This window comes from Nannobrachium achirus, assembly GCF_963921795.1.
Source record: "Nannobrachium achirus genome assembly, chromosome: 13".
NCBI classification, from domain to species: domain Eukaryota; kingdom Metazoa; phylum Chordata; class Actinopteri; order Myctophiformes; family Myctophidae; genus Nannobrachium; species Nannobrachium achirus.
In genome coordinates, this window is record NC_137833.1 from 44,132,452 (window position 1) to 44,158,881 (window position 26,430).

Below are 26,430 nucleotides of genomic sequence, written 5' to 3' on the forward strand. Positions count from 1 at the left end.
ACAGACAGCTCAGACCTTTGCCTACGTTCTTAGCTAGGCCTGGACCCGACCTGATACACAGTTCTTTGGATCCGGCACGAAAGGTTTGGAATCTCCGTATGCGGAGATGACTGACATCGGGCTGTTCCGGAGCAAGCGCTGACTCATTGTGACATCACTTCATAAAAGGCTCTGACATCACATACGCTAGATGACTCAACAAAAAATCTCTCGGAGTGTGGCATAAACTAAAGTCTTTCTTTCTCACTTCGAGGTGAGCAAAGTTCAGGGTGCTCTTCAGAGCGGTTGGGTTCAGGGGAATTAGCGGGCTGTGCCTTTAAGAGAACCAGGTGAATAATGTGGATAAGCCCGGGCAGTTCCCTCTCACGCTAAACTTAAATAATAAAGGGGAATAAGGAGCCCAGGGGCTAGGGAACTCCGGGGCTAGGGAAAGTAAGGGGTGAGTTACGAAGGCTCTCACTTGCTCTCACGTCATACGGGCAGTTGACAGGTTGCGTATGGTTACGTATTGAATGTTGAAACCCATATATGGAGACACCCGACACATCTCATTAAGTCTTCGGAATCTCCTTATGCGGAGCTGATTGTTGACATCAGGTTGTTCCGGAGGAAATCGGCGCAAGCGCTGACTCATTGTGACATCACTTCATAAAAGGCTCTGACATCACGTACACCACATGAGTCAATGGGCATAAATGGACACAGGCAAACAGATGGTCAAAACGGGTCCTATGACAACAGGTATAATGGGGTTTGCATTAAAGGGGGAACCGGCACTGTCTGCAACACAGTCGGAGGCACAGACAGATACAGAGATCTCCATAATGGGCATAAAGGGACACAGACAAACAGATACAGAGATCTCCATATGGGCATAAAATGGATGCAGACAGACAGATACAGATATCTCCATATATGAGTATAAATGGACACGGGAAAAACAGATGGTCAATACGGGTCCTACAGATAACTCCATATATGGGCATAAATGGACACAGGCAAACAGATGGTCAAAACGGGTCCTACAGAGATCTCCATATATGGGCATAAAATGGACGTAGACAGACAGATATCTCCATATATGGGCATAAATGGACACACGCAAACAGATGGTCAAAATGGATCCTATGACAACAGGTATAATGGGGTTTGCATTAAAGTGCGGGGCATTCATTCCCTATTTACATTGTTCCCGAGTTGGCCAGGGCGCCGACTAGACGCTCGGCCGCCCATCTCCATATATGGGCATAAAATGGACGTGGACAGACAGATATCTCCATATATGGGCATAAATGGACACACGCAAACAGATGATCAAAACAGATCCTATGACAACAGGTATAATGGGGTTTGCATTAAAGGGCAGGGCATTCATTCCCTATTTACACTAGACGCTCGGCCGCCCATCTCCATATATGGGCATAAAATGGACGTAGACAGACAGATACCTCCATATATGGGCATAAATGGACACATAACATAACACATAACATAGACACATAACATAGTTTTGGCCCAGAAGAACTTCTGGGCCAAAACTATGATATTCCTGGCCAGGAAGTTGTTCCAGGCTCAGAATCTGAGCCTGACCCATATCGGATGTAGAGCCCTGTGTAAACCTTAAAAAAATTCAGAATAGAAACCAAACAACCAACACTACAACAATCTGCAGCCCATGTTTCGAGGTGAATCCTACTAGACTAAATATGAGCTTGTCGCTATTTGATGTACAGCAAAGTATACTCAGTTTACGGTAATTAGGTTTTTCCCCCCCTGTTCATGAATATGGATCATTCCTACAAACAGTGAGTTATGTGACAGTGGCTTGCTAGAGCAAATATGTGTGACTTGGCCGTCAGGGAGGTCGGTACAGTATATAATGAGCTGTGCCAGGCGGGTGCCACAGCTCCAGTTGATCAGAGACTCCCATTCTCTGGCGTTTTCTATTTTTTATTCTATCCCACGCAGCAATGGTGCAACCAACAATAGACATCAGTCAGTGGCAGTCCTGGGAGAGAACTCTGCTTGTTGAAGGAGAGAAGGCACAAACTTGGAAGCTAATGGGCTCACGATAAATAAGAAAAAAGGAAAAAAAAAGGAAAGGCGGTACTGGCACTGACCAAACTCGACATCCTGTCGAATCCATGGCTGCCGGTTTGACAGCAGCCTGGCCTTGAACTCAACGATTGTACCTAATAAGCTAAGCACAGAGTTTTACTGCAAGGTATCCAGAGAAGAGAAGAGCAGGAGCACGTTTCCCCTTTCTTTGTGAAATAAGTTAATTACACCTCTGGTCTTCCCTTGTCTGACAGACGGTTGAGGGGATTTGCTGATTGGAAGTCAGGGAGGACATCGTCACTGTCGGGCAGAAACCTCGTATCTTCCAAGTTTCAAATGTGTACTTTCTTTTTCATAACGTAAAGGAGCCCTGCTTCACCATACAAGACTGTCGCACAAGACTAGTGAAAATAGCAGAAAATAGCAGATCGACAAGCGTTGTGTGCTTGTGGATTGGCTATTTTCACTAGTTTCAAGCATTTTTAAAATGATAAATACAAAACGAACATGGACATATACAAGGTTTCCACCCGACAACGATGACATGCCTTGGTCTGTACCGCAGCAGTAATGGCTTACGGGAGCAGATGTGCTATAAGAAATACATACGGCTTTCGATGGTGGAAGAAACAGTAAGTATACTTCTAAAGCACCTCTTCCTCTAGGCATTGCACACTTGAAGCACTATTAATATTTACTGCCTAAGACTCGGGGAGGGTACACACTATGCATATTAATTACTGCTAAGTGCTCCAGGCCATACGTTAGAGGAGCCTGGGAGAGGCTTCCATATACTACACTTGTTAATTGTGGAATACATTATACTTTCTTGTTAGCAAGAGCATGCCGTTTAGAATTGTGGTTACAGTGTCGTAGCTCTCTCCTCGCCTTGTGTACTTTAACTGTTTTGTGAGTGTTGCTTGGTAATTTGATCAAGTAATTATCTTCACCTGCTGTGACAACTGTACAAATGAATCTGCTTGACTTTGTAGTGCATTTGTAGAAATTATCATTACTGCTTCAACGGCCATTCAAATTATAATTTTCATTTGAATGAATGAATGAATGAATGAATGACTGTTCGTCGGTGAAAAACAGAATATAATTTTAATTCCAATGGCATACACTTGTGGGTTTTAAAATTAAGCCAGAGCCTCTTTTCTAAGTCTTTTTCCTATTCCACAGTGAAGTACAATTTTTGTCAGCCAAGTCTGCTCAGAACTGTGTTTAATAATCCCCCCAGATAATAAAACTAGAAAATACACACTTGACAGAACAGCTGTCAAGGTGGAGGTGAAGAGGTGACGCTTCAAAATACAGTCCTTCCCATTTACCTGGACAGAATAAGAAGTTAATGTAAAGATTTAAACTAACTTACTGGAACTAGGAATTTCTTAATCTCCTCCAAGGCGTGACTCATGCGGGAGTAAGCCTCCCCAGGCGGTGCGAAGACTTCAATTAAAACATGAAGATCGTTACTCAAATGGGCATATTTAGCCTCCCCACTTTCCCGCAACTCTTCTTCCTGTGGATGAAGGAAAACAGATCAAGTATTGTTATCCACATAAAGAGAACTGAAATGACATAATGTCAGAATCTTCATACATTTATTTTATGGTACACAATTTGTGTGTAGAGATGGGACGATACGCGATATTATCGTTTATCGTAATAAAAAACACTCACGATAATCGTTTCGCGGAGATTTCATTTATCGTGATATCGTCCTCCGTCATGCACCGGGATCAATTCACCTTGTATTTGCCGATCTGCATATCCAGTACCACTTAAACCCTCTATAATTGGTAAAAGTGTCTATTAACGTCTTTGCCAAAAAATAGCCGATCTACAAGCTCACAATGCGTTGCGTTGTGACGCATTGTGAGCTTGTAGATCTGCTATTTTTTGGCAAATGTTCCGCCCCAGGATAATGGATTTTGATTATCGCGATAATATCGTAAATCGCGATTTCTTTGGTCACAATAATCGTGATATGACATTTTCATATTGTCCCATCCCTATTTGTGTGTACCTTTATCTGACAAGTAATACGTTGAAGCTCATTTAATCTTCTAATTTTACGTCTCTTGAACTCTCTCTGTACATGCCTGACTACTTCAAAGGAAACTCTGAACTTAAAATTATTCTGCTGATGCTGGAAGAATGTATTAATATAATAGTGATTCTGATGATTAGGATTTTTCTATAATCAGCCTAAATTCTGGAATTGGAGCATGTGGAATTAGAGCACATCAGTCATGGTTTGTGCTATCAAAGAAAAAGCATTGTTGACATTTTGTCGTATGGTCATTTATTATTGAAGCGTCGCCAGAGCTTGACTAGCGCATCCAAAATGCCTGGACAGCCCAATCTAAGGCACCAGTCATGTGTCAAAGTCTCACAGTTGCGGAGGGATGCTAAAAGCATTTCAGTAATGAGTTTTGCCAGGATTGCAATTTAGTGTTATCTTATTGCGCAAACAGCAGACGTTCAGACATTGAAGAGGCTTTGATGTTAGAGATTCTTGCATACAATTCCTAGGACCATAACATGCAGGTGCATTAAGCTAAATATTCTCAAGTGATGGAGTGCTTATTGTCTTATCTTGAACTTCTCAAGTGACTATTACTTTCCATTGCTGACACTAGGGCTGCAAGCGAACGTTCGGGGATTCGAACGTTCGTTCGTGACGTTGGCAATCGAAGTTCTAAATTAATGGGTTCAGGTTTTTTCTTTTTTTATATCAGAATGTGATAGGCCTATTTAGAATATCACAGTAGTAGAGATAGCCAAGCCAATAAGAAAGAATACAAAATAGGTTACCGGTAAACACTGCAGTTAATGGTGACCGTTAATAAGTAGTTTTAAAATGCGCCAGAACAGCTTGGAGCGATCGAGGACCGTCCTCCGCTCCAGTTCCGCTCCTGTTGGGGCCGCGAACCAGCCTCGCTGACACACGCTTGATGACAGTGAGAGTGAGAGCACTCTGAGCTGGGCAGAGACTGACTTGTTTGTGCTTCGAACAGCGAACACCCATCCACGCACCCAAAGATTAAACAGCCTTTCTCCTAAGCATGAGCAAAGATGGATTTCATTGCAAACCCCTAAAGGATCCAAAATGCAATTTCTGGGGTTGTTACATCGAGACCAGATCAGCCTGAACGCGACGCGTTCCGGCGCAGTCCACAAGTCTAACCCCCCCAATGCAATGCTTTGCTACAGTATCAAGAGTCAGCATTACAAAGAACCCGAAAACATAAAACTAACCTAAGACATTTCCCCGCTATTTCCCCATTTCTTTGTCTTTGTAACGCCAGTGCCGCTATTCCAAAGCCCCCTCAGGTACATTGTTTTTGGGGCGGGTAGATCATGTTGAGCTGGCCATTTTAAAAGTAGCTCTCAAGTCAAAAAAGTGTGAGCACCGCTGTCTTATATCAACGAATTGACAGGATTATTTTTAATAGATTGTTCACAATCAACTAAATAAATTAGTCTGGTTAACCACTTAATCATGTGTTATACTTTGTTTTACTAAATAGACGATCTACAAGCTCACTGTGAGCTCTAACTACTAACTAGTTCAAAGAATTAATCCTCATACATTTCATTTATTTTTCTTTTGCCATGTATGTCTGACAACAATACAAAAATAGCTTTGGGGAACAATCTTTATGTGGGTTGTTATGTTCAGTGTCATAGTCCACTGCCAACACATGTAGGCAAGACAAAGGGCACATCAGCTCAAAGGAAGGGAATCGAGTTTCTAAATTAACTTTGCCCTGTAGGGGGAATAATATGTGATGACAATAATGCTTGTGCATTAACATGCATTCCGATGCTTCAGTTGTTGTCTCCATTGGCAGTCAATCAATCCTCTCAACCCTGAATATGCTCATAATTAAAATCATATGACTCCCTATATGCCAGATCTCTGTTTTACATGCAAATGATTGATTGATCAATCTCCACTGCCTGCAGGGGAGAAAGGATTAAAATTTGAGTGGTCCCGTGTGCGGCAGATCCAGACACTTGTTACTCCTCCTTATCCTTATATTACCCCAGGGGCGTCACAAGCGGGGGAACAGAGGGACTGAGTTACTAGGGCCCAAGGTGGAGGGCCCTGGAATTATTTTATACTTAATAGCTATTGAAAGATAGCAGATATACAAGCTCACAGCGTGGCACTGAGCTTGCAGATCTGCTATTTCTTTTAAAGTCGTGAAAATGTGTGCAAATCTGTGAATATATGTATTTTTTTTAAGCGAACATCAAATTTTACTTCTGGGGGGTCCCTGGAACTAAATATTTTGAGATGTGGTTCCATGGCCAAAAATATATCATTTTGGGGGTCCTACACATGAAAAAGTTTGAGCACTACTGACAAAAAGAAATCTAGATAAAAAAAAAAATAGCAGATCTACAAGATATAAGTAATAATGCGTTCCCAGTCTAAATGGGTTCAACCCCCTCCCCCAATGAAGAACATTCATGGGGGGCCCCGCAGTGAATCCTTGTACCCAGTTTATTTTCTCTCGATTATGAACAAAATATCTCAAGCCATAACGAGAGGTTTCTCGCCAACTTTGATTTGGATGGTACAGTAATTTGTTTTTCAATCAGATACATATTCTGCAGTTATGTTCCCTTAGTCCTATGTCGTAACTGATTCCCACCCTAACGGTATACAACTCAGATGGCACTGAGTTGGCTTGGCCAATCACTCGACCACTGTAGCCTTGGAGGAGGGGGATTCCTCTTTGGGAGATCCATATTCCATCTACAGCTGCTTATTCTTTCCTAGAACAGGCAATACATATTTATGTGTCATCCGCTGAGATTTCGGACGTATGCAGATATTTCGCGTAAGTACTTGGAGGACAGTCTAAGACATCCTATTGATGAGAATTTGTCAATCTCTCATCTCAACGCGTTGCGAGCTTCTACTGTAGATCTGCTATTTTAAAACATTTTGTACTTTTACTTTGGGTACTTTAGGTACATTTTGATGCAAACACATCATACTTTTACTCAATACTTAAGTAAAATATGTGAGTACTTTTTCCACCACTGCGGATTACAGCTTTAACGTCCAGCTCCACATTAACAAAGGAGGTTTATTATGACGGCGAGTCTATTGTCATCTCCTGATACAGTGTGTTACCTTCAGTAGTGTAACTCTATCAGAGAGCGCCGAGGCCTGTCATGACCTTGGCTAAGCTCTCCGATCCAGCACTTATCCATGTGTATACACATGGATAAGACTCGCTCCAGGGGATCCAACAACTAAGTCTGCTGGATAATGTCACTGTCGGGTGGAAACCTTGTACAGTATGCCCAAAACCGTCACTTTTGTACTGTAGGAACCTTTGTTCCAAATTGCAAAGGATCTCAGGGATCGACACTAAGGTCTCAGGGGCACTTGCCCGTCGGGCAAGTACAGTTCATGTTCTACTTGCCCAAAGAAAAAATGATAGCTAAAAATTATGTTATTTTACATTCCACAGACCACAATCCACATTCAGGTGTTGTGATAGATATATCATGTTGTGTTTGTGAGGGGACGGTTGTTATTTCCCCTCTCAAACGAGCACTTGCCCAGTCGGGCAACCTGAAAGCTAACTCCACCTCCCCAAAGTTGTATTTACCTGACAGGGGCAGGTGGGCAGCCCTTAGTGTCAACTCCTGGATCTAATTTAGTTATGTATTAGTCACATACTCTTGTTAATACTTTTCATTAGTTAAATATGTATGAAACCCACAGAGTCACAGACTTAATCATTATAACTTTCACTTTCCAAATCTTTCAAAAACATTTGTAAGACATTTTTATTTCATTTATGAAAAATATCTTAAAAAAGTTAAAATATGGAGATACAAGGTTCTGCCTGACTGCGATGATAAATAGCTTCAGCAGAGAACTTCATTGGCCACGATGTGTGCTAGTGTTAATTGCATGCTGTTGTGCAGTTGTCCTTTTCTCTAATGTTTGATTTAACACACTATTTGAGCGAATGCTAAAAAAATCCATACACTAGTTGATGCCACATTTCATATTTTACAGTCGGGATACTATTTGTATGGGCACTGCCAAAGGGGGATTTCTCTCAGATTTATCGTTATCAGATACATGTTCTGCAGTAATCTTACCTTGCCTTTATCCCTCATTGAACCTTTACCGAGGATGGACATCTTTGCTCCCGTTTCTTCTTGTAATCTTTTCATGGAATTTCCCCGTGGTCCAAGCAGCTTCCCAACGAAATTGAACTGAAACAGAGAGAAAAGGATAGTTGATATCTATTAACCACTTGAACCATCTAGTCCGGGGGTCAGCAACCCGTGGCTCTAGAGCCGCATGCGGCTCTTTAGCGCCACCCTAGTGGCTCCCTGGAGCTTTCTCAAAAATGTATGAAAATGAAAAAAGATGGGGGCAAAAACGATTTTTTTATCGTCACTGTCGGGAAGAAACCTTGTTATCTCCAAGTTTCAAATTTGTATGTTTTTTTTTTTTTTTTTTTCGCAAAGTAAAGCCCTGCTTCATCATACAAGACTGACGGACAAAAGTAGTGAAAACGGCAGATCTACAAGCACACAACGCCTCGCGATGCGAGGCGTTGTGTGCTTGTAGATCGGCTGTTTTCACTAGTTTAGTTAATTTTTTAAATGATAAATACAAAACACAAGTGTTTCGTATGAAACACCTGTTTGTTAAGAATCGGAAGGAAGCACTCCACTCCTATGGGATGACGCAGTCAGAACACTCACATAAACTCCCGAAGGACGATTCCCATTGGCCGCAGGGTATGTCCGTCAAATGACGTAACCGCCCAGAGGCGGACCCATATAAATTCCCCATCCACCGGATGCTCCCCCTCTTCAGAGCTCTGCGCAAACTCACGAACAGGGTCTCACCGGAGTGGAGTGCTTCCTTCCGATTCTTAACAAACAGGTGTTTCATACGAAACACTTGTGTTTGTTTACGAATCTCCAGTCAGCACTCCACTCATATGGGAAACATAAACTCCCGGACGTGGAAACGAACCAACAGGAATTAAGGAACCCTTACAGACTAGGCCCACCAGAACCCACCTCAATCCTAGTCTGCCCCAAGTTAAAACCGAAGGGAAAAACTCAGGAAAAGGGCCCCCCTCCACCAGAGCCACTACCCTCTGGTCTTGGTGGAGGAAGAAAAGTGTAAAAACACTTACAAAACTCCCTGAGAGAGAAACCCTACCAAGGGACTCAGCTCAGGAGGAAGGGGAGGAAGCGGCCACCCCAAGGACAGAATGCGCCAAGGAATGAGGCGTTAAGTCCAGGTGATAGTAAGCCGCAAAAGTGGAAGGCGACCTCCAATTAGCCGCCATACAGACCTCTTGGATGGAGGTCCCTTTAGCGAGACCCCAGGAAGAGGAAACTCCCCTAGTCGAATGGGCTTTAAGACCGAAGGGTCTAGCCACCTTCGCACTGTCATACGCCAAATTAATGGCGTCCACAATCCACCCCGACAGAGTCGACTTAGCGATCTCAGTCTTACCAGTGGACTTTCCGTGAGAGACAAACAGACTACTGGACCGTCTTCGGTCCTTAGTCCTCTCACAGTAAACTCTCAGTGCCCTAACCGGGCAAAGACAGTTTAGCCTTCTGTCCTCCTCCGAAGCGAAAGGAGGAGGGTGAAAGGCCAGAAGTTCCACCGGAACTTCCTGAATCCTCCCGTTCTTGGGTAAGAACTTGAGGTGAGGTTTGAGTAAGACCTTACGGTCCTCACCCGAAAACCTCATACAGCCCTCATCTACTGAAAGAGCATGAAGGTCACTGACCCTCTTGGCTGTAGTCAGAGCCAGGAGAAGAGCCGTCTTAAAGCTAAGAAGCTTCAAGGAGATAGACTCCAAAGGCTCAAAAGGAGCCTGACTCAGACCCCTTAAGACCACCTCAAGATCCCATGAGGGGACCAACGGTCTAGCTGCAGCAGCGTCTCGTTTGACCCCAGCCAGAAACTGAGACACCCAAGGGTTCTTAGAAGGTTTAGAACCCTCCAGGCCATTGTGGCAGACATCAATGGCAGCCACATAGCCCCTAAGAGTAGAGGCTGCTAGCTTCTGGACTACACAGGACTGCAGAAAGTCCAAAAGGTCTTTCAAGGACGCAGAAGCCGGAACCACCGAAGGGCGGTTCGACCTGCACCAGGAAGGCCTCCCATTTACCCCTGTACACTTCCAGAGTACCAGGAGCTCTGGCCCTCTGTATCGTGTCTATAACCGCAGGGGCCAGGCCGGCAGCCCTCAGCCTCTCCCTTTCAGGTGCCAGACCCACAGGTCTAGGCGCTGGGGGTCCGGATGGAAAATCTCCTGGTTCGCCTGGCTCACCAGGTCCCTGAGTAGGGGCAGGCGCCAAGGCCGACCGACCAGGAGAGGCGCTATCAGGGAACTCCAAGTCCCCTGACTCGGCGCCACCAAGAGCAACTCCAGGGAGTAACGTCTGACCCTCTCGAGGGTCGGACGAATCAGCTCTAGCGGTGGAAAGGCATACAGAAGGCCCCGCGGCCAGCTGCGAGACAGAGCGTCCAGGCCCAGTGGGGGAGTCCCCGTCAGGCCAAAGAACAGAGAACACTTCGCGTTCTCTGACGACGCGAACAAGTCTGCCACCGGGTGGCCAAACCTGAGCCAGATCTCCTCCGCCACTGAAGGGCGGAGAGACCAGTTCTCGTAACGTGGTTCCCCCCTGGACAGCAGATCTGCTCCGCTGTTCAGGAGGCCTGGAACATGAGAGGCCCTGATCGACTGTAGTCGACCATGGCACCACAGTGTCAGGTCCCGAGCTAACTCGTCTAGCTCCCGGGACCTCAGCCCCCCCTGTTTGTTGACATAACACATCGTCGTGGTGTTGTCCGTCCTGACGAGGACGTGCCAACCCAGGATCAGGGGTTCGAAGTGACGAAGGGCCAGCATCACCGCCATCAACTCCAGGTAGTTGATATGGTGGTGTCGCATCTCCGGGCCCCAAAGGCCCTGTGCTGTGCGACCTTCTAAGGTCGCGCCCCAGCCTGAAAGGCTGGCGTCCGAGGTGATCACCTTGCGGTGAATCACCTCTCCCATTCTGACTCCGGCCGACAGGAAGTCGGCTCGCCGCCAGGGTAGCAGCGCCTCCACAGCCCTGTGAGGGACCTGCACCAGAGCGCGACCCTCGGTGGACGGGATCCGAAGGGATAACATCCACCTTTGAAACGGTCTCATGTGGAAACGTCCTAGTTGCACAAGGTGCAGGACTGAGGCCATGAAACCCGTGAGGCGCATGACCCTCTCGTAACGGACTGAGTTTCCCGTTTGGAAGAGGGCTGCACAGGAGAGAAACTTCTCTATCCTCTCCTGCGAGGGACGGGCGATCATTGACTGCGAGTCCAGAATGGTCCCCAGAAAGGTGGTTCTCTGTGAGGGTGTGAGAGCACTTTTCTCTAGATTGATGCAAAACCCCAGAGACTGTAGGTGGTCCAAAACCAACCTGGTGTGACGCGCCGCCTCCTGCTCGGAGCTCGCGCAAATCAACCAGTCGTCCAGGTAGTTTGCAATCCTGATGCCCTGGCGCCGTAGGGGTTCGAGCGCCGTCTTGGTCACTAGAACGAAGACACGGGGGCTCAGCGACAAGCCGAAGGGGAGAACTGTGTACTCGTACACTTTCCCCTGGAAGGCGAACCTGAGGAATTTTCGGTGAGGAGGATAGATGGAGACGTGTGTGTACGCGTCTCTTAGATCCAGAGAGGTGAACCAGTCGTTCACCCTCACCGAACGCAGCAGGCTGGCAGCAGTCAGCATCTTGAATTTGAAGGTTTTCAGATACTGATTCAAAACACTTAGGTTTAGAATGGGCCGTAGCCCTCCCGTCTTCTTGGGCACGAGGAAGTAGGTGGAGTAGAACCCCAGCCGAGTCTCGTTTCGAGAGACCTCCCTTACTGCGCCTTTGAGAAGAAGGGCTTGTATTTCCTTTCGTAACGCGGCCGCCTTGCGGCCCTTCTCCCTGGTGAAGAGTACTTTGGAAGTTAGAGGGGGGGATTTGTAGAATTGAATCCTGTAGCCCCTTCTTATGGTGCGAGAGATCCAAGGGTTTGGATTGCACCGCTTCCATTGCGAAAAGCAGTCTGCCAGGGGAGTGTAGAGAGGAAGATCGGTCGGCACCGCCCTCGCGGGACGCCCGGTGTCGTTTACCGAGCGCCTCTTGAGGGGCCTTGCTTCCGTCGACACGTCCTGACGTGATGACGTCGGGAGGGCGTGAGACGTTCTCCTCGGCGGAGCCGGAGGGGAAAACGAGCGCTCCTCTGGCCCCAGCGGGGCCGGGGGAGGAAGCGAACGTACCCCGGGAACCAGCGGGGCCGGGGGAGAAAACGAGCGCGCCTCGGGAACCGGCGGAGCCGGAGAGGAAAACAAGCGCTCCCGCTGCCGAGGGGCCGCTCGGGCGGGACGGCCGGAACGACGGACCGAGTGCACCTGAGGAGGAACGGTCACGTGGTTCGAAGCTAGCGGTGCTGGAACAGAGGGTAAAGGAACTTTTCTGACCTTTGCCCGAGGAGGGCCTAAAGGAAACGTCTCCAAAACCCGCGGAGACGGACGTTTTAACTTTAGCTCGTTTGGCCTGACTGAAAACGTCCCGAGAGGGCTCATAGATACCTTTAGCAAAGAGTCTTGCTCTGGAGAAAGGAGTGACCCTGGAACAGTTAGAGAGTGTGGAGGGGAAGCTATGCTGCTCTCTAGTGGAGAACCGTGAGAAAGAGGATTTACACTGGGAAAAAGCATCTGAATAGGCTGTGACCCTGTACCTTTTAGAGCAGCTGTGTGTGGACTGTGTGTCTGTGAAGTTAGCAGATTGTGAGGAAGAGCCCGAAGGGGCTGACAATCTAGAGCTACTTGTGTCGATCGTGCGAGAGGAGGAACCACACAGTTTTCTGGCACACACATATTTACTGTCAGTTCTTGCGGAGACAATATTTTGACAGAACCAGCAGGAGGCCGAGTTACAGGTTTTGAATAAAACGAACTTTTTAATGACCCCTGCTTTCCCCTCCCCAGAGTGTCACTTGCACTGAGACCTTCCGCGGCCCCTCGTGGAGTGGAAAGGCTGACGCTGGGGGTTTTCCTCCCTGGGCCTCTGAGTGGGCGGCTCCTGGCTTGGATGGCGGCGGGCCGTCTTGGAGGAAGACCTGGAGCTAGAGGAGGCCCGAGGTCTTGGAGCCCTTACTCTTGTTCTGGGAGCGGGAGGCTCTTGGCTTGGAGGCTGCCTGGGCATAGGAGCCTCTAGTGGACTGCGGCGGGAACAGGGGGCCCCGGCTGGGAGGGGGGGGCATCATGTCCTGTACAATCTCCAGGGTTTCCTTGCGGGCTGCCGCCTGTCTCTGGAAAACCTGGTAACCGTCCGCCAGGATCTCTCTGGGGGAGCTGGGGAGCTTGAGGAGCTCCTCTCTCTCCTCGAAGTCCTTGGCCGCGGCGACTGGGTAGAGCCAGCGGAGAGCCTGCTGTTGCATGATGAGGTCCATAGCACGACCTGCCCAGGAGATGGCATGGAAGTTGGCATCTATCAGGTGGTCCACCGAGGCCAGGAGTTCTGTGGCAACAGCAGGAGGCAGGGAGCTGGATGCATTCTGAATCTGTTTCTGAATGTAGGCTCCCAGGAGACCAGTGACGTTCAGGTCCCTAGCAGAGTGGCCGATGGACCTGTAGGTGTCACGTGCGCCCTTGGACATCTGGTCTTCAAAGCTGTCGACCAGCTTGGGGGCGGGTCTCAGGGTGAAGGGCCCCTTAGTAGCCTTGGGGTTCTTTTTGTAGAACTTGGCCTGAAGAGTAGCGGCCAGAGTCGGGCTGATCTTGGGGCAGGATGGGACTCCGATCTCTGGTCCTCCCACAAATTCCGAAGAATAGGGGAGTTTGTCTGGGTCCCAGTGCTTCTCCCAGGTTTCGTGCAGCGCCTCTTGGAAACCGGGGATCTGAGGAAGCATGCACATCACCTGCGGGGGGGGGGCTTGGCGAGCCTTCCCTAGGCGGTGCACCTTAGCCTTCTCTGCCTGTGGAGCGAAGGCAACAGGCAGGTCCAGGTAACTGGTGGCTCTCTCTAGTACACTCCAGGCCTCCGGAAGAGGAGGGGGGCCCTGGGAGGAGGAGCTCGCGTTGTTGGGTCTTGGAATGGCGCCTGAGGAGGCAGGAGCGGGACCCAAGGAGCTCAGAGAGGAGGTCTGAGAGGCAGAGAGGACCGCATCAGACCCAATAGCTCCCCCTGAAGGAGAGGGAGGGGGAGCCTGTCCCTCCGTGGACACCTGGGAGGCCGGCAGCTGACCAGAGGCAACAGGGGAGGAAGCGGAGCCTTCCTGCATAGCCTGCTCTGGAGCCCCCGCCGATGGGGGGGCGGCTGTTGGACCGGGGGCGGCAGCTCCAGCCGTGGCGGCAACCGAAGGGAAGACGGACAGGGGGGAATCAGTCTCGGGGATAGAGATGATGATCTCCGGTTCCACCGACTGTGTGTCCATCTGTTCCACTTGAGGAGCGTTATCCTCCTCACCCTCGATGACCTCCGCCCCAGCCTCCTCGTCGTCTGAAGAGGCTCTGGGTGAAGTCCGGGCCTGAGTCACCGCTGCCCCCGCTGGTATAGCGGGGGAGGGAGAACGGCGGCGCCGGGTGGGAGGGGTGGAGGATGAGGCCTGCATCCCCCGTCGTCCTGAAGAGGTACCGGGGGGAGAGGCAGGTGGTTCCACGGTCCCTGGAGAGGGGCCTGGCTGGAACGCCGCCATGATGTTGAAGAGACTAGCCGCTTGCGCGGCGTGTCGTTGCCTAATCAGCACCGGAGTGCGGAGGCATTCGCTGCAGTTCGGTTCGGGCAACAGGCTGTCGGCGGCGTGGGCCCAGTGCCTGCAGCGTACACAAAGTTGGTGCAAGTCCACCGACTCCAGGAGAAAGGGGCAACTCGGAGTGGTGCATGCACGGCCGGCGGGCGTGGAGCTAGCCGTAGCCATCACTGCTAACACAAGCTAACAAGCTAACAAGAAACGCTAACAAGGCTGCGAGCGTAAACAAGCTAACGAGGCTAGCGAGCTAACAGAGAACAATAACAGTAGAACGAAGAGAAGAATGGAATGAGTCTCGAAACCGGGTGGCTCGACCTTACTTGCCAAAGTCAGTTCAGACGAGACGAAATTCTTTCTCTTTGAGGAACGTAGATAAATACTTTAGGAACTTCTTAATGCTGAAAACTTCGTTGGAGCGAGTGAGTGAACAAACAATCCAGGTTGAAGCAGAAGCAGAAAAGAGGGGGAGCATCCGGTGGATGGGGAATTTATATGGGTCCGCCTCTGGGCGGTTACGTCATTTGACGGACATACCCTGCGGCCAATGGGAATCGTCCTTCGGGAGTTTATGTGAGTGTTCTGACTGCGTCATCCTATAGGAGTGGAGTGCTGACTGGAGATTGGTAAACAAACAAAGTTTTGGACATACAAGGTTTCCACCCGACAACGACGATATATAAGGCTTTTATAATTTTTTGCGGCTCCAGACAGAATTGCTTTGGGTTTTTTTGGTCCAATATGGCTCTTTCAACATTTTGGGTTGCCGACCCCTGATCTAGTCTAACTGGACCCGAGTTGGCTCTGTATTTGGACCTCTTTTTTCCATCTACACCAAATTGACCTTTACGGGTCCATTTGGTTTCATTTTACGCTTTCATGAATTGTTAAACAAAACGCAGTCATATTAGTCTGGCCATGCCAGGCTACATTAGCTTATCAATATGCAGGTTGGGGGTGTTGGCTGGCCCTCTTTCAGATGTTGTCATGTAGATCGGTACACAGTATCTCTGTAGCCATTAAACGAAACGGGTATTTCTTATATTGATGCTCCTACATATTATCATGCAAGCACCAGAAAGTTACTTTCCATCCCTCATATACTGTGTGTACAGTGCACACCCCATAACCCACACACTGCACATCATTTCGGAGCTCATATCTTTGAACGGGTAAGGACTAGTCTATCTAACAGGGCAGGTAAAGAGCACAGGCATATCTAAATCAATAGCAGCAATCGAATGTGCAAGGAGTTGAGCATATACTGTACATAAATGAGAGCCACTTAACCCAATAGAATGTGCAAAGGAGTCAGCATATACACGGTTTGTCTTATTTTAATTTAATTTTTTGTCTTCGTTTAGTGCTCTGACGGCTACCATTTAGCCATGAGCCGTTTAGCCAAGAGCTGTCGGCTGTAAGGGATCTCAGGTGTTTCCCACTTCGCATCATCACGAACAGTTCATTGTTAGGATGATGCAGGTGCTTTTTTGCCCTAAAGCACCTGCTTGCGTAAATGTCCTTCAGGGACAGGACTAAAAAAGAAAGAGTTCAAGTTTTAGGGCAACCAAACTCTAGTACTTGTCCGACTTTATTGTTCTAGAGTAACCAAAGGTTTGGCACGCTACTCCTCCCACAGTTCTTTGCGCCATACACTTGAGCCATATGCCAAATTGACTGGCTTCATCGGGAATCATGTGCTTGCATTTTCTGTAGAGAAAAGTTGTAGTTTATTAGTTAATTCATTTTCCCTATATTGACTTATAATGGGAATTGAGAAGTCTCCCGTTCCAAGTATGTTTCTCTCAGAAACCGTAAGGGCTAAAGTTTCCAACCTTGGAGGGGAGGTTCATAATAATTACGGAAATTAATAAAAAAAAAAAATAATTACATAAGTCGGCCTCATGGTGGTGCTATAACAGCCCACTTTACGTTTTGCCCTATAACTCTTGAACCGTAGGTCGTAAAATAATAATAATAAAAAAAAAAAAACTCTGGATTCCTTGGGTCGTGATGCATCTCTCCATATAGGCCACGCCCATTTGCGCCGCCATTTAGAATTTTCTTAAAAAAAACACTTTTTGCTCATTTTCCTACATATTTTTTCGGTTAACATGATCTTTGGACCCATGCGATAAACATATTCAAAAGAGATTTTGATAGTCCATACCGTTCGTCAAAAGAATGCCAGAAATCACAAACGAAACGTCCAGTCATCACCAAATTTGAATCACGTCAAGGGTCATATGCTCAGTGAATTCCCTAAAGCATTTCCACTTTGACACATAGGGGGTGCCACAAACGCGCAGAATGTAACCATTTCATTACAAAACATGATTTTTTTGGGGGAACAGTCCTCCCAGAATGAAATACAAGTGATCTCAGGGGTGACGTGACAGTGTAAATCCCTTGCAAAATTTGTGGGAGGAACCTATTTCCGAAAAACAAGACACCGTATATCACAAATGCAGGATCCGATCAGCATCTGAATCGCACGTCGCATGGCTTCTGACGTTATTAGTCTTCGTTTTCCTCAGGTCTCTGCATTTTCCTCTGGTCCTGGCGACGCACCCCACGACTCGCGTTGGCGTAACCACACTTGTTATTTCCCCAAATTGTGAAATTTCAAGTTTGCATAACAAAATGCCTCCAGGAACTGCCAATTCTTAACAATTTCCTCAATAGCTCTGTAGCGAGCAGTGTTGCAGTGGTCTTGGGTCGCGCGCCCCCGACGACCCAAACCTTTTTTGAGCCGGGGTCTCGAACCCCCCGAAGTTCACACCTTGACAACTGTTTAACAAAGAAACTAGCCTATTTGCATATCAATAGACCTGTAACATTGAATCACCACTGCACCACTGGTAGCGAGGCAAGCAAAACTGACAAATAAAGTGTCTATATCTCTGTTCTGAGTGTCAGTCAATGTGATCAAGGCATTTTAAATAAGTGGTAAGCCTACTCCTAAATATGCAAATTAGTGGCGACCATTACAGAAAACTGTTTAGTAGTACTCAAAGGGGTCCACACACACCCCTTATTTTCTGAGCGGTGCTAACCGCTTCTACTGTACATCTGTTTTTTCTGATTGTACGTATGTATGGTAATTCACCATAATTTCAACAAACAAGCAACTACTTGATATGTACAATGTTGCTATAACAAACTATATTTTATATACACCGATAAAAAAAATCACACCCAAAGTGAAGTGAGCGGTGGTCGTGCTTGCTATAGCAAAACGCTGAGGAAAAAGGCTACAGACATACGACATATGACATCACTAGACAAACATGATGCTACGTACTCACATTTTACTATGGCAAAACGCTGAGGAAAAAGGCTACAGACACACGCACAGCCACTTATAGGAGCGGTTTGCACCGCTCAAAAAAAGATCAGGTCAGTTCCTGGTTTTCCTATATACAATACAATATACAGTACAGTACAGTTTCTTCTGGATGACATGGTCTTTAATACACTACTAAGATACCCATGTACCATGTCCATAATTACAACACCAGAGGCAGCGCCACAGATCAAGTCCAACCCAGAGTCAAGTCAGTCATGTGGAACGTCTTACCGAAGGCCTTAAAGGAGTGTGGATCCCTAGCATCTTTTAAAATCGCCCTGAAAAACGACTTACAGGCAGCCGTTCGCAACTGGCAATAACAAACCTAGCGCAGCCTTAGCCTCCCCTGACCCTTCTTAGTTTTTTTTACCTACTGTATATATTTCTTTACACTGTTTATTTATTTATTTTTATTTTCCTTTTTTTCCTGACTATATCTACTGCATAGTACTGTGTTCCGTCTGTCATTCAATGTTATATGAGATATTTCAATGGTTTCCTGCGCAAATAAGTGCTTTTCTAGGATCTTCTTTTATTTGACCTTGTACCAGTGAACTGTAACGTCATGAAACTGTGCCTTTTCCTATGCGAACTTCTAATAAAGTCTTCCATCAATCAATCAATGAAATTAACTCATAAAATGCACCATCTGCACTTCACACTTTGCTGCACAAAACAGGCGGGCGAGCACAACCTGCACTTATCAGGCTCCAGCCATATTTCGGTATGACCACATTGGGTTTTTTCCTCCATTGTGCAGATGGTGGTTTTCACTGTTTACAGTAAAAGGGGCTTTCTCCAGTGTGGATACTCTGGAGACTCCTCAGGTGACTCCTCAAGTGACTAAGACTCTTTTTACAGTTGGACGTTTTTTCTCCGGTGTGGAGATGCTGGTGTGTCTTCAGCTTACTTAACACACTAAAGTTCTTGCCACACTGCTTACAGTGGAAAGGTTTTTCTTCGGTGTGGATACGCTGGTGAGTCTTCAGTTGTCCTAACTCACTGAAACTCTTGTCACACTGTTTACAATAGATAGGTTTTTCTTCGGTGTGGATACACTGGTGAATCTTCAGTTGTCCTAACTCACTGAAACTCTTGTCACACTGTTTACAATAGATAGGTTTTTCTTCGGTGTGGATACACTGGTGAATCTTCAGTTGTCCTAAATCCCTGAAACTCTTGTCACACTGTTTACAATAGATAGGTTTTTCTCCGGTGTGGATACACTGGTGAGTCTTCAGTTGTCCTAACTCACTGAAACTCTTATCACATTCTTTACAGTGAAAAGGTTTTTCTCCAGTGTGGATAAGCTGGTGACTCTTCAGGTGACTTAAATGACTGAATCTCTTGTCACACTGATTACACACAAAGAGTTTTTCTCCAGTGTGGACTAGCCGGTGACTCTTCAGGTGACTTAAAAGACTGAAACTCTTGTCACATTCTTTACAGTGAAAAGGTTTTTCTCCAGTATGGATACGTTGGTGCCTCTTCAGGTTACCTAAATCACTGAATCTCTTGTCACACTGCTTACAACAGAAAGGTTTTTCTCCAGTGTGGATTAGCAGGTGTCTCTTCAGCGAACCTAAATCACTGAAACTCTTGTCACACACTTTACAGTGAAAAGGTTTTTCTCCAGTGTGGATACGTTGGTGTCTCTTGAGTTTACATAAATCACTGAATCTCTTGTCACACTGCTTACAATAGAAAGGCTTTTCTCCAGTGTGGATAAGCTGGTGACCCTTCAGGTGACTTAAATGACTGAATCTCTTGTCACACTGTTTACACACAAAGAGTTTTTCTCCAGTGTGGATTAGCAGGTGACTCTTCAGGTGACTTAAAAGACTGAAACTCTTGTCACATTCTTTACAGTGAAAAGGTTTTTCTCCGGTATGGATACGTTGGTGCCTCTTCAGGTTACCTAAATCACTGAATCTCTTGTCACACTGTTTACAACAGAAAGGTTTTTCTCCAGTGTGGATTAGCAGGTGTCTCTTCAGGGAACCTAACTCACTGAAACTCTTGTCACACATTTTACAGTGAAAAGGTTTTTCTCCTGTGTGGATACGCTGGTGTGTCTTCAGGTGACTTAACTTACTGAAACTCTTATCACACTGTTTACAAATGTGAGTTTTCTTCCCTGTATAAGTCAGCTGATGTGTCTTCACTGCTCCTGGTTGAGTTAAAGTCTTGGTAAACCTTTGATGACTGTAAGATTTTGGTTCATCTGTGTCTCCTTGTTCCTGGCTGGTTACAATTCTGGTGATTTGCTGGAAGGATTCTGAGGGGATCTGTCCATTTATGGGAATTTGGCAGTAGAGGTCGTCATGGCTGGATTGAGGTCTGAAGTATGTACAATCAGAACGACGGACCTTAGCCTGGGAGGATTGTGACCACACTCCTTCCTGGAGTTGCGGCTCATCATCAAATTTGCATCTATACATGGACTGTTAAGGACAGGGTTTGGGCAATGGGCAATTTATTTATCCTTTTTCTGACTCCTTATGTTTTTTGTTAATATCCTCTCACAACACTGAGTAAGGACTCTGACAACTCTGGTCTCTGTGGAATGAAGTGGAATTCAAACTTCAAATCTTATACATGTTGAGCAGAGCTCTGGTCTGACCTCACTCACAACACAACCGGTTGCCGTGTCTGACAACACCGATGTGAGCTGCAGGCTGCTGCCCCTCCATATTATCATAATAACGCAGTTATTAGACCCAGTTTATTTATTTTTCATTCAGTAATTAGAGTATAGGCAGTAGGGCAACAACTCAAGTTTTTTTCAAGTAAAATGTATTGACGCATCTATGATCACAGCAGCTGCTGTCCCGTGACGGTTTTGCGTGCAGAGAATAGCAGACCTCCAAGCTCATAACGGGCACATCCACGACGCAATGTGAGTGAGCTTGTACTGTATGAGTGAAGCAGTGAAGCTGACAGTCAGCTGTTCTCAGCGTTCAATGCCGTTGCGGCCGGGTGAAGTTAAATGTCTTGCTGGGAGCTTATAACGCACGTCTCACCAGCCAACAAAGAAGAGGTACGAAAGAACTGAAACATGCGCTGAGGATGAGCGGTCCCCAAAATAACCCATTTGGGGAATTGATTACATGAAACAGGCACCTACATGTAGGCATGCATTCTCAAATGTTGGTAGGTTAAACTAGAAATCTGTCTATATAATGCTGCACACATACTGTATATTCTTTCTTTTTACCCTTTTTGGTTAATGCTCTAATTGGCAGGGGTGAAAGTGGGCCGGAACGGACCGGAACTCAGATCCAGTAAAGAATTCACGGCCGGAATGGCTAGCCTGGTTAATAAACCAGACCGCACAACACCACCCCCAGGCGGTAGTGGTGGTGTAATGAAGTGTGTGATAGAGGCTGGCACCGCCAGGCTAGGAGAAGGCAGCTGTCAAAATCCCATAATAAATAACCTGCCACGAGTCGCTTAAATGCAATGGGGATCATTTCACTTTGCAGGTTGGAGATCCGGTATAGAGCGGATTCGGAAATGGCATTTGTCCGTGCCTGTGTGTGTGTGTGTGTGAGTGTGTGTGTGTGTGTGTGTGTGTGTGTGTGTGTGTGTGTATGTGTGTGTGTGTGTGTGTGTGAGCGCGAATTAACGGATTGAGTAGGCAGGCTCTACGACTAAATACATTTCACCAACGTTCAAAACACGGCATTGTTAGTTCTGATTGGTTCAAATCACCTGTTCTACTAAGAAAAAAGAAAACAAAAAAGAGGGGAAAATCAAATTAATACCGGCAGATTTTGTTGAAGCATTGTTCAAGCTGATAGTGCCTGTGCTCCATGTCTGCAGTCTCCCTCTACGGTCCACAGGAGACAAGACAGCAGTATTGAGAATGAGACAAGAGACATACAATGTCCATGCAAAATGTGAAGAAAATTATTATTATAATATAATGAAACAAATGCAATGTCTGTGCGACATGAAGAAATATTGTAGCGTGTCACTGCATGGACAGGAGAAGGTCTTCCCAGTATGCCTTGCGGTGCACACATGTTGTTTCATTGTTGTTTAGTGCGTTATTGAGCTGTTATTTGGTATATGGGGTATGTATTGGCTGTTATGTTGCTTATTATTATATCGTTTATGTGTTAATAGTTGGAAACCATGGGTAATGAATCTGTTGAGGTTAGGGGAAATGATGCCCTTCCTCTTGTCTCGCTCTACTTGTGAGCTTGTTTGGAGCCAATTTGTGTGCGGAAGCTACAAATAAAAGAGTTTTCTGTTGAAAGCAGATGCCATGGTTTTTCCTGGGAATCAGCAACCCCCTTGGTCATAACAATATTTCCTCATGACGAATGGGAGATGCATTTGTCTCATCTGTAACTGTGCAGCGATAGCGAAGGAAGGGAACTCGGAAATACATTTTCCGACAAACCACAAACCATTTGACAAGTTGATTCTCAACCAGCAACGTGACACTCCATTTTCGCAAAGCTGTTAGGTAAAGTTATGGCAGCCGTCATAACTATTGTTTGTGCACGAGAGGAATTGCTCGATCACACAAAGAGAAAACAGGGGCATTTCACATTACGGTTCGTTCACATTACGCTTTTCAAGTCAAAGTCTGATCCGTGACAGATGAGCTGTTGAGATGAGTTTATTACAAAGCAAATCCAACATCAATTCCAAACATCGCCAATTACGTAGGCAAGTCAGGAAGTGGCCCAAATATGTGGGCAAATACGTTGGATCTGTGGTGCAACGTAGATGTGGTAGTAAGTTAAATGTTCCCTAATACAAGTCAACATAGGTTAATCGGTAGTCTAGGAATCTCCAAGATCAGAATCGCATCGGACCCAAGAATCTGACAACACTGGGGTTCTACACACATTCATGAAGGAGATCTCGAACATGCTTTGCCTCTTTGAGAATTGCAAACAACTAGCCTGACTTTAACGGTCTGGCAGTAGGTTCTCAGTGCCAGAGAGATACATCGCCACAGAAGACAGTTTTGTGAAATAGACCTTTTCACACCCGACTACATAAAGATTATAAATGGGTCCAGGTTTATATCCTCTCGCAGTGTTTGTGAATATTAGGAGCTGACAGGAAACAAACTTGGACATAAGCTGTATCCTAGCAACGCAATTCCACCCACAAGCCACAAGGTCTAGACAGCAACAGATGTGAAATTGGATTTCATGTGAACTTTCTGCAGGACAGATTTTATATTGAAGTCCATAAATATGATTGGATTATTTATTGCATTTTTTTTGCAGCATATATTCTGTGGTATTGTGTTGATAACTGATAAGCTTATTAATTTTAAATTTGAACTCAAAGTAGTCACACTTTAATTTTTTTTTATGAAACAGGATCAAGTGCTATAATCAGAATTTCCCATAAATTAGGCTTTCATTACTTTTTAAGTGCACTTAGTTTTCTCCCAATCAAAAGATTATCTTGCATTTTGTTATTAAATCATTTGCAAGTGTCACATATGAGCAGCATTTCTCAAACATACTTATTCTATGTTTGTATTATGCTATCATTCTAAGTAATTAGCAGCCTTGGAAAAGTCCAAAAAGGTTGCCCATCCCTGGTCTAAATTGTATGGGTAATACTTTGCATAATATGCAATATGCAGAAAAGCTTTTTGCAAAATGTCGACACATTGCTTAATGAAGGGAACATGAAGCGCAATTTCCCTTTGTCTTACTTTCTGTAATCACGACTGCAGAAATGGAAAAGAAAATATTATACTGTATTTGGAGAAGAGGTTAATGAAAATGAATGATTGTTGGGTCAACAATTATAGTCTTGCACTCCGTTCACAGTATTTCAAGTGAGGGAGGAAAAAACGCATAATAAATCAAAATAATTGTTCCCAATACAGCACATTACAGAGGAGAATGGGTTTCTTATTTGAGGCGCAGTATAGTTTCTGGTCCTCTATGTTGAACAATACCCTAGCTAGTCATGTGACACGCAGGTGCTCCGGTCATCCATGTGGTGAGAACTACAATAAGAAAGAACATACTGTAGACACAAACCTATCATGTTCCTGGGAATGCACCAGTGATCAGGCCAAGATGAAGTGAAAAATAACGAGTTACTTCTCAATATATTGTCTCACTCTTATGCCTTGGCTTTTGATCCCGCTCGAGAGTTCGGTGGTCTCTGCCTAGATGCACTAGATATCAAGGCAGTGTTTTGTATTTTATAGTGATTACTTAGGCCAGCAGAGCGCGCAAGTACTGTGTTCAGTGCTCTCTGTATCCGGCTGTCTGTATCCGGCCGAGTGGCAGGGCTTTAAAGATGCAGTGCCATGATTATTTCCCCCCCTAAAACATGATGTATTATGATTATACTATGAGGAAGACTTTTTTTCCAAAAAGTGTACAGAAAGTGTTAAAATGATGTTTGTATGTCAGGCCACACCCACAGTGTTGGGTGTATGGTAAAGGGGGAGGGGCTGAGTTTATGATGTCATTAACTCAGTGTTTTTCAGTTGGGCCTTTTGACTCAGGTGCTCTCAGTTTCAGAAAGTAACCAACAATACACAGGGAAGGCAATTGGAAGGAAGGAAGGCATTTACACATTATAACCCCAGCCAGGTCTATTAGAGTAATTTAACTTCCTAGACACATACAAAACAGAAAAAGTACAAAACTATGGCACCACCTCTTTGACCAATGGGGGAGCAGCATTCTTGGTGACCTGATATAAATAACTAGGCTCAAGTTGGCACCTTGACAGAGTGTCAACTTGTGCACCCACATACTGTACATACAGACAGCACTCACCCTACTTGGTGTATTTTTTTTAACACATTTTACAGTGCAAATCATGAGTGTGTTGGTCAAGTGTCCCCAAATGATTTTATGAACATGACAAACATCGTTTGGCTTTCATGTCCCTTCCCGCACGGGAGATCTGGGTTCGAATCCCAGGCATTTTGTTTATGTGAAAGAATACAGTGATTGTTTTAGTTTGTTGGATAATACATTTTCACATCAAAATGGCAACCGGTTTATGTACAGGTTGTAGGTTGGCTTGGTTGATTTCTCAATCAGATGTCTAATCTTACAGTATGTACAATATTATACTACATATTATGGACATTTTAACTATGTGTGTATGTGTGTTTGTCACAGTTGAGGAAAACACAGGGACGGCTAGACTTGGGTCTCCCGAAGTTTGAGAGGCACTGGGTTAGCTAGTAGTGGTACTGTCGCACGATGCACCCAGCATTACAACAACAGCACACCTCTGTCCTTCATGCCTCTCCTCCTCCTCGTCTGATGTAAATGAATAAGGCACAGAGCGGGCCTGTGGGCTGTCTTACTTCACAGGAGCCGCTCTGACAGGAAGCTCCTGTAGCTGGCAGGGAAGCCGGAGAGCAGATGGCTCGCCGTGGCCGCAGCGAGGAGGCCCTCCTCTGGGCGGCAGAAGCAAGGGTGTCGCACCAAATTCTGGGCCCTGGGTACAAGGATTCACTGTGGGCCCCCCATGAATGTTCTAACTAACCCATTTAGATTGAGAACACATTATTACGCATTATTTAATGCTTTAACTATTGAAAAATAGCAGGTATACAAGCTCACAGCGTGGCACCGAACTGCTTCTAAGGTTTTTTGAAAAACCTATTTCTATGTCAGTGGTGCTCAAACTTTTTCATGTGAAGGACCCCCAAAATGATGTTTTTGGCCACGGACCCACGGAAATTTGAGTTACAAAATGTTCGCTTAAAAAATACATATATTCAAAGATTTGCACACATTTTCACAACTTTTCAAAAATAGCAGATCTACAAGCTTGCAGCGTGGCACCGAGTGTCACGCTGTAAGCTTGTATATCTGCTATTTTTCAATAGCTTAAGTATAAAATAATTCCTCCACCTTGGGCCCTAGTTACTCAGTCCCACTTCCCCCCCCCCCTTGTGACACCCCTGCCCACACTGAAGCTCCATGGTGGGCACTTTGTGCATTATGAAGAGGCATGGTTCAGTGTTAAATGAGGTCTGAAATAAGGAAATGTGTCTCCTACGGTCTAAACACAGATAAGCATGGAGATATTAGGACATAGTGTGATGCTTAATGCACCAGAGGCGTTGGTTTACATGAGATAAAATAACACAAAAAAAGATGTACTGTATGTGCGGAAAAATGCCTTTGTAGCCTTACAGATCACGTCTTTCTCGCTCATGTTGTACATTAACAATGTGCCAAATTAT

At 45.7% G+C, this 26,430-nt stretch overlaps 1 protein-coding gene across 1 annotated transcript in view; it reads right to left on the minus strand.

The window, feature by feature from the left end:
* Positions 1-26,430, minus strand: part of khdrbs2 (KH domain containing, RNA binding, signal transduction associated 2) — a gene marked incomplete at both ends in the record, with an annotated part of 123,046 nt that overhangs the window by 52,741 nt on the left and 43,875 nt on the right. The window contains 2 exons of the mRNA XM_080740759.1: positions 3,437-3,583; positions 8,206-8,322. Coding sequence (XP_080596885.1) covers positions 3,437-3,583; positions 8,206-8,322 — 264 coding nt within the window. The remainder of the gene's footprint in view (positions 1-3,436; positions 3,584-8,205; positions 8,323-26,430) is intronic.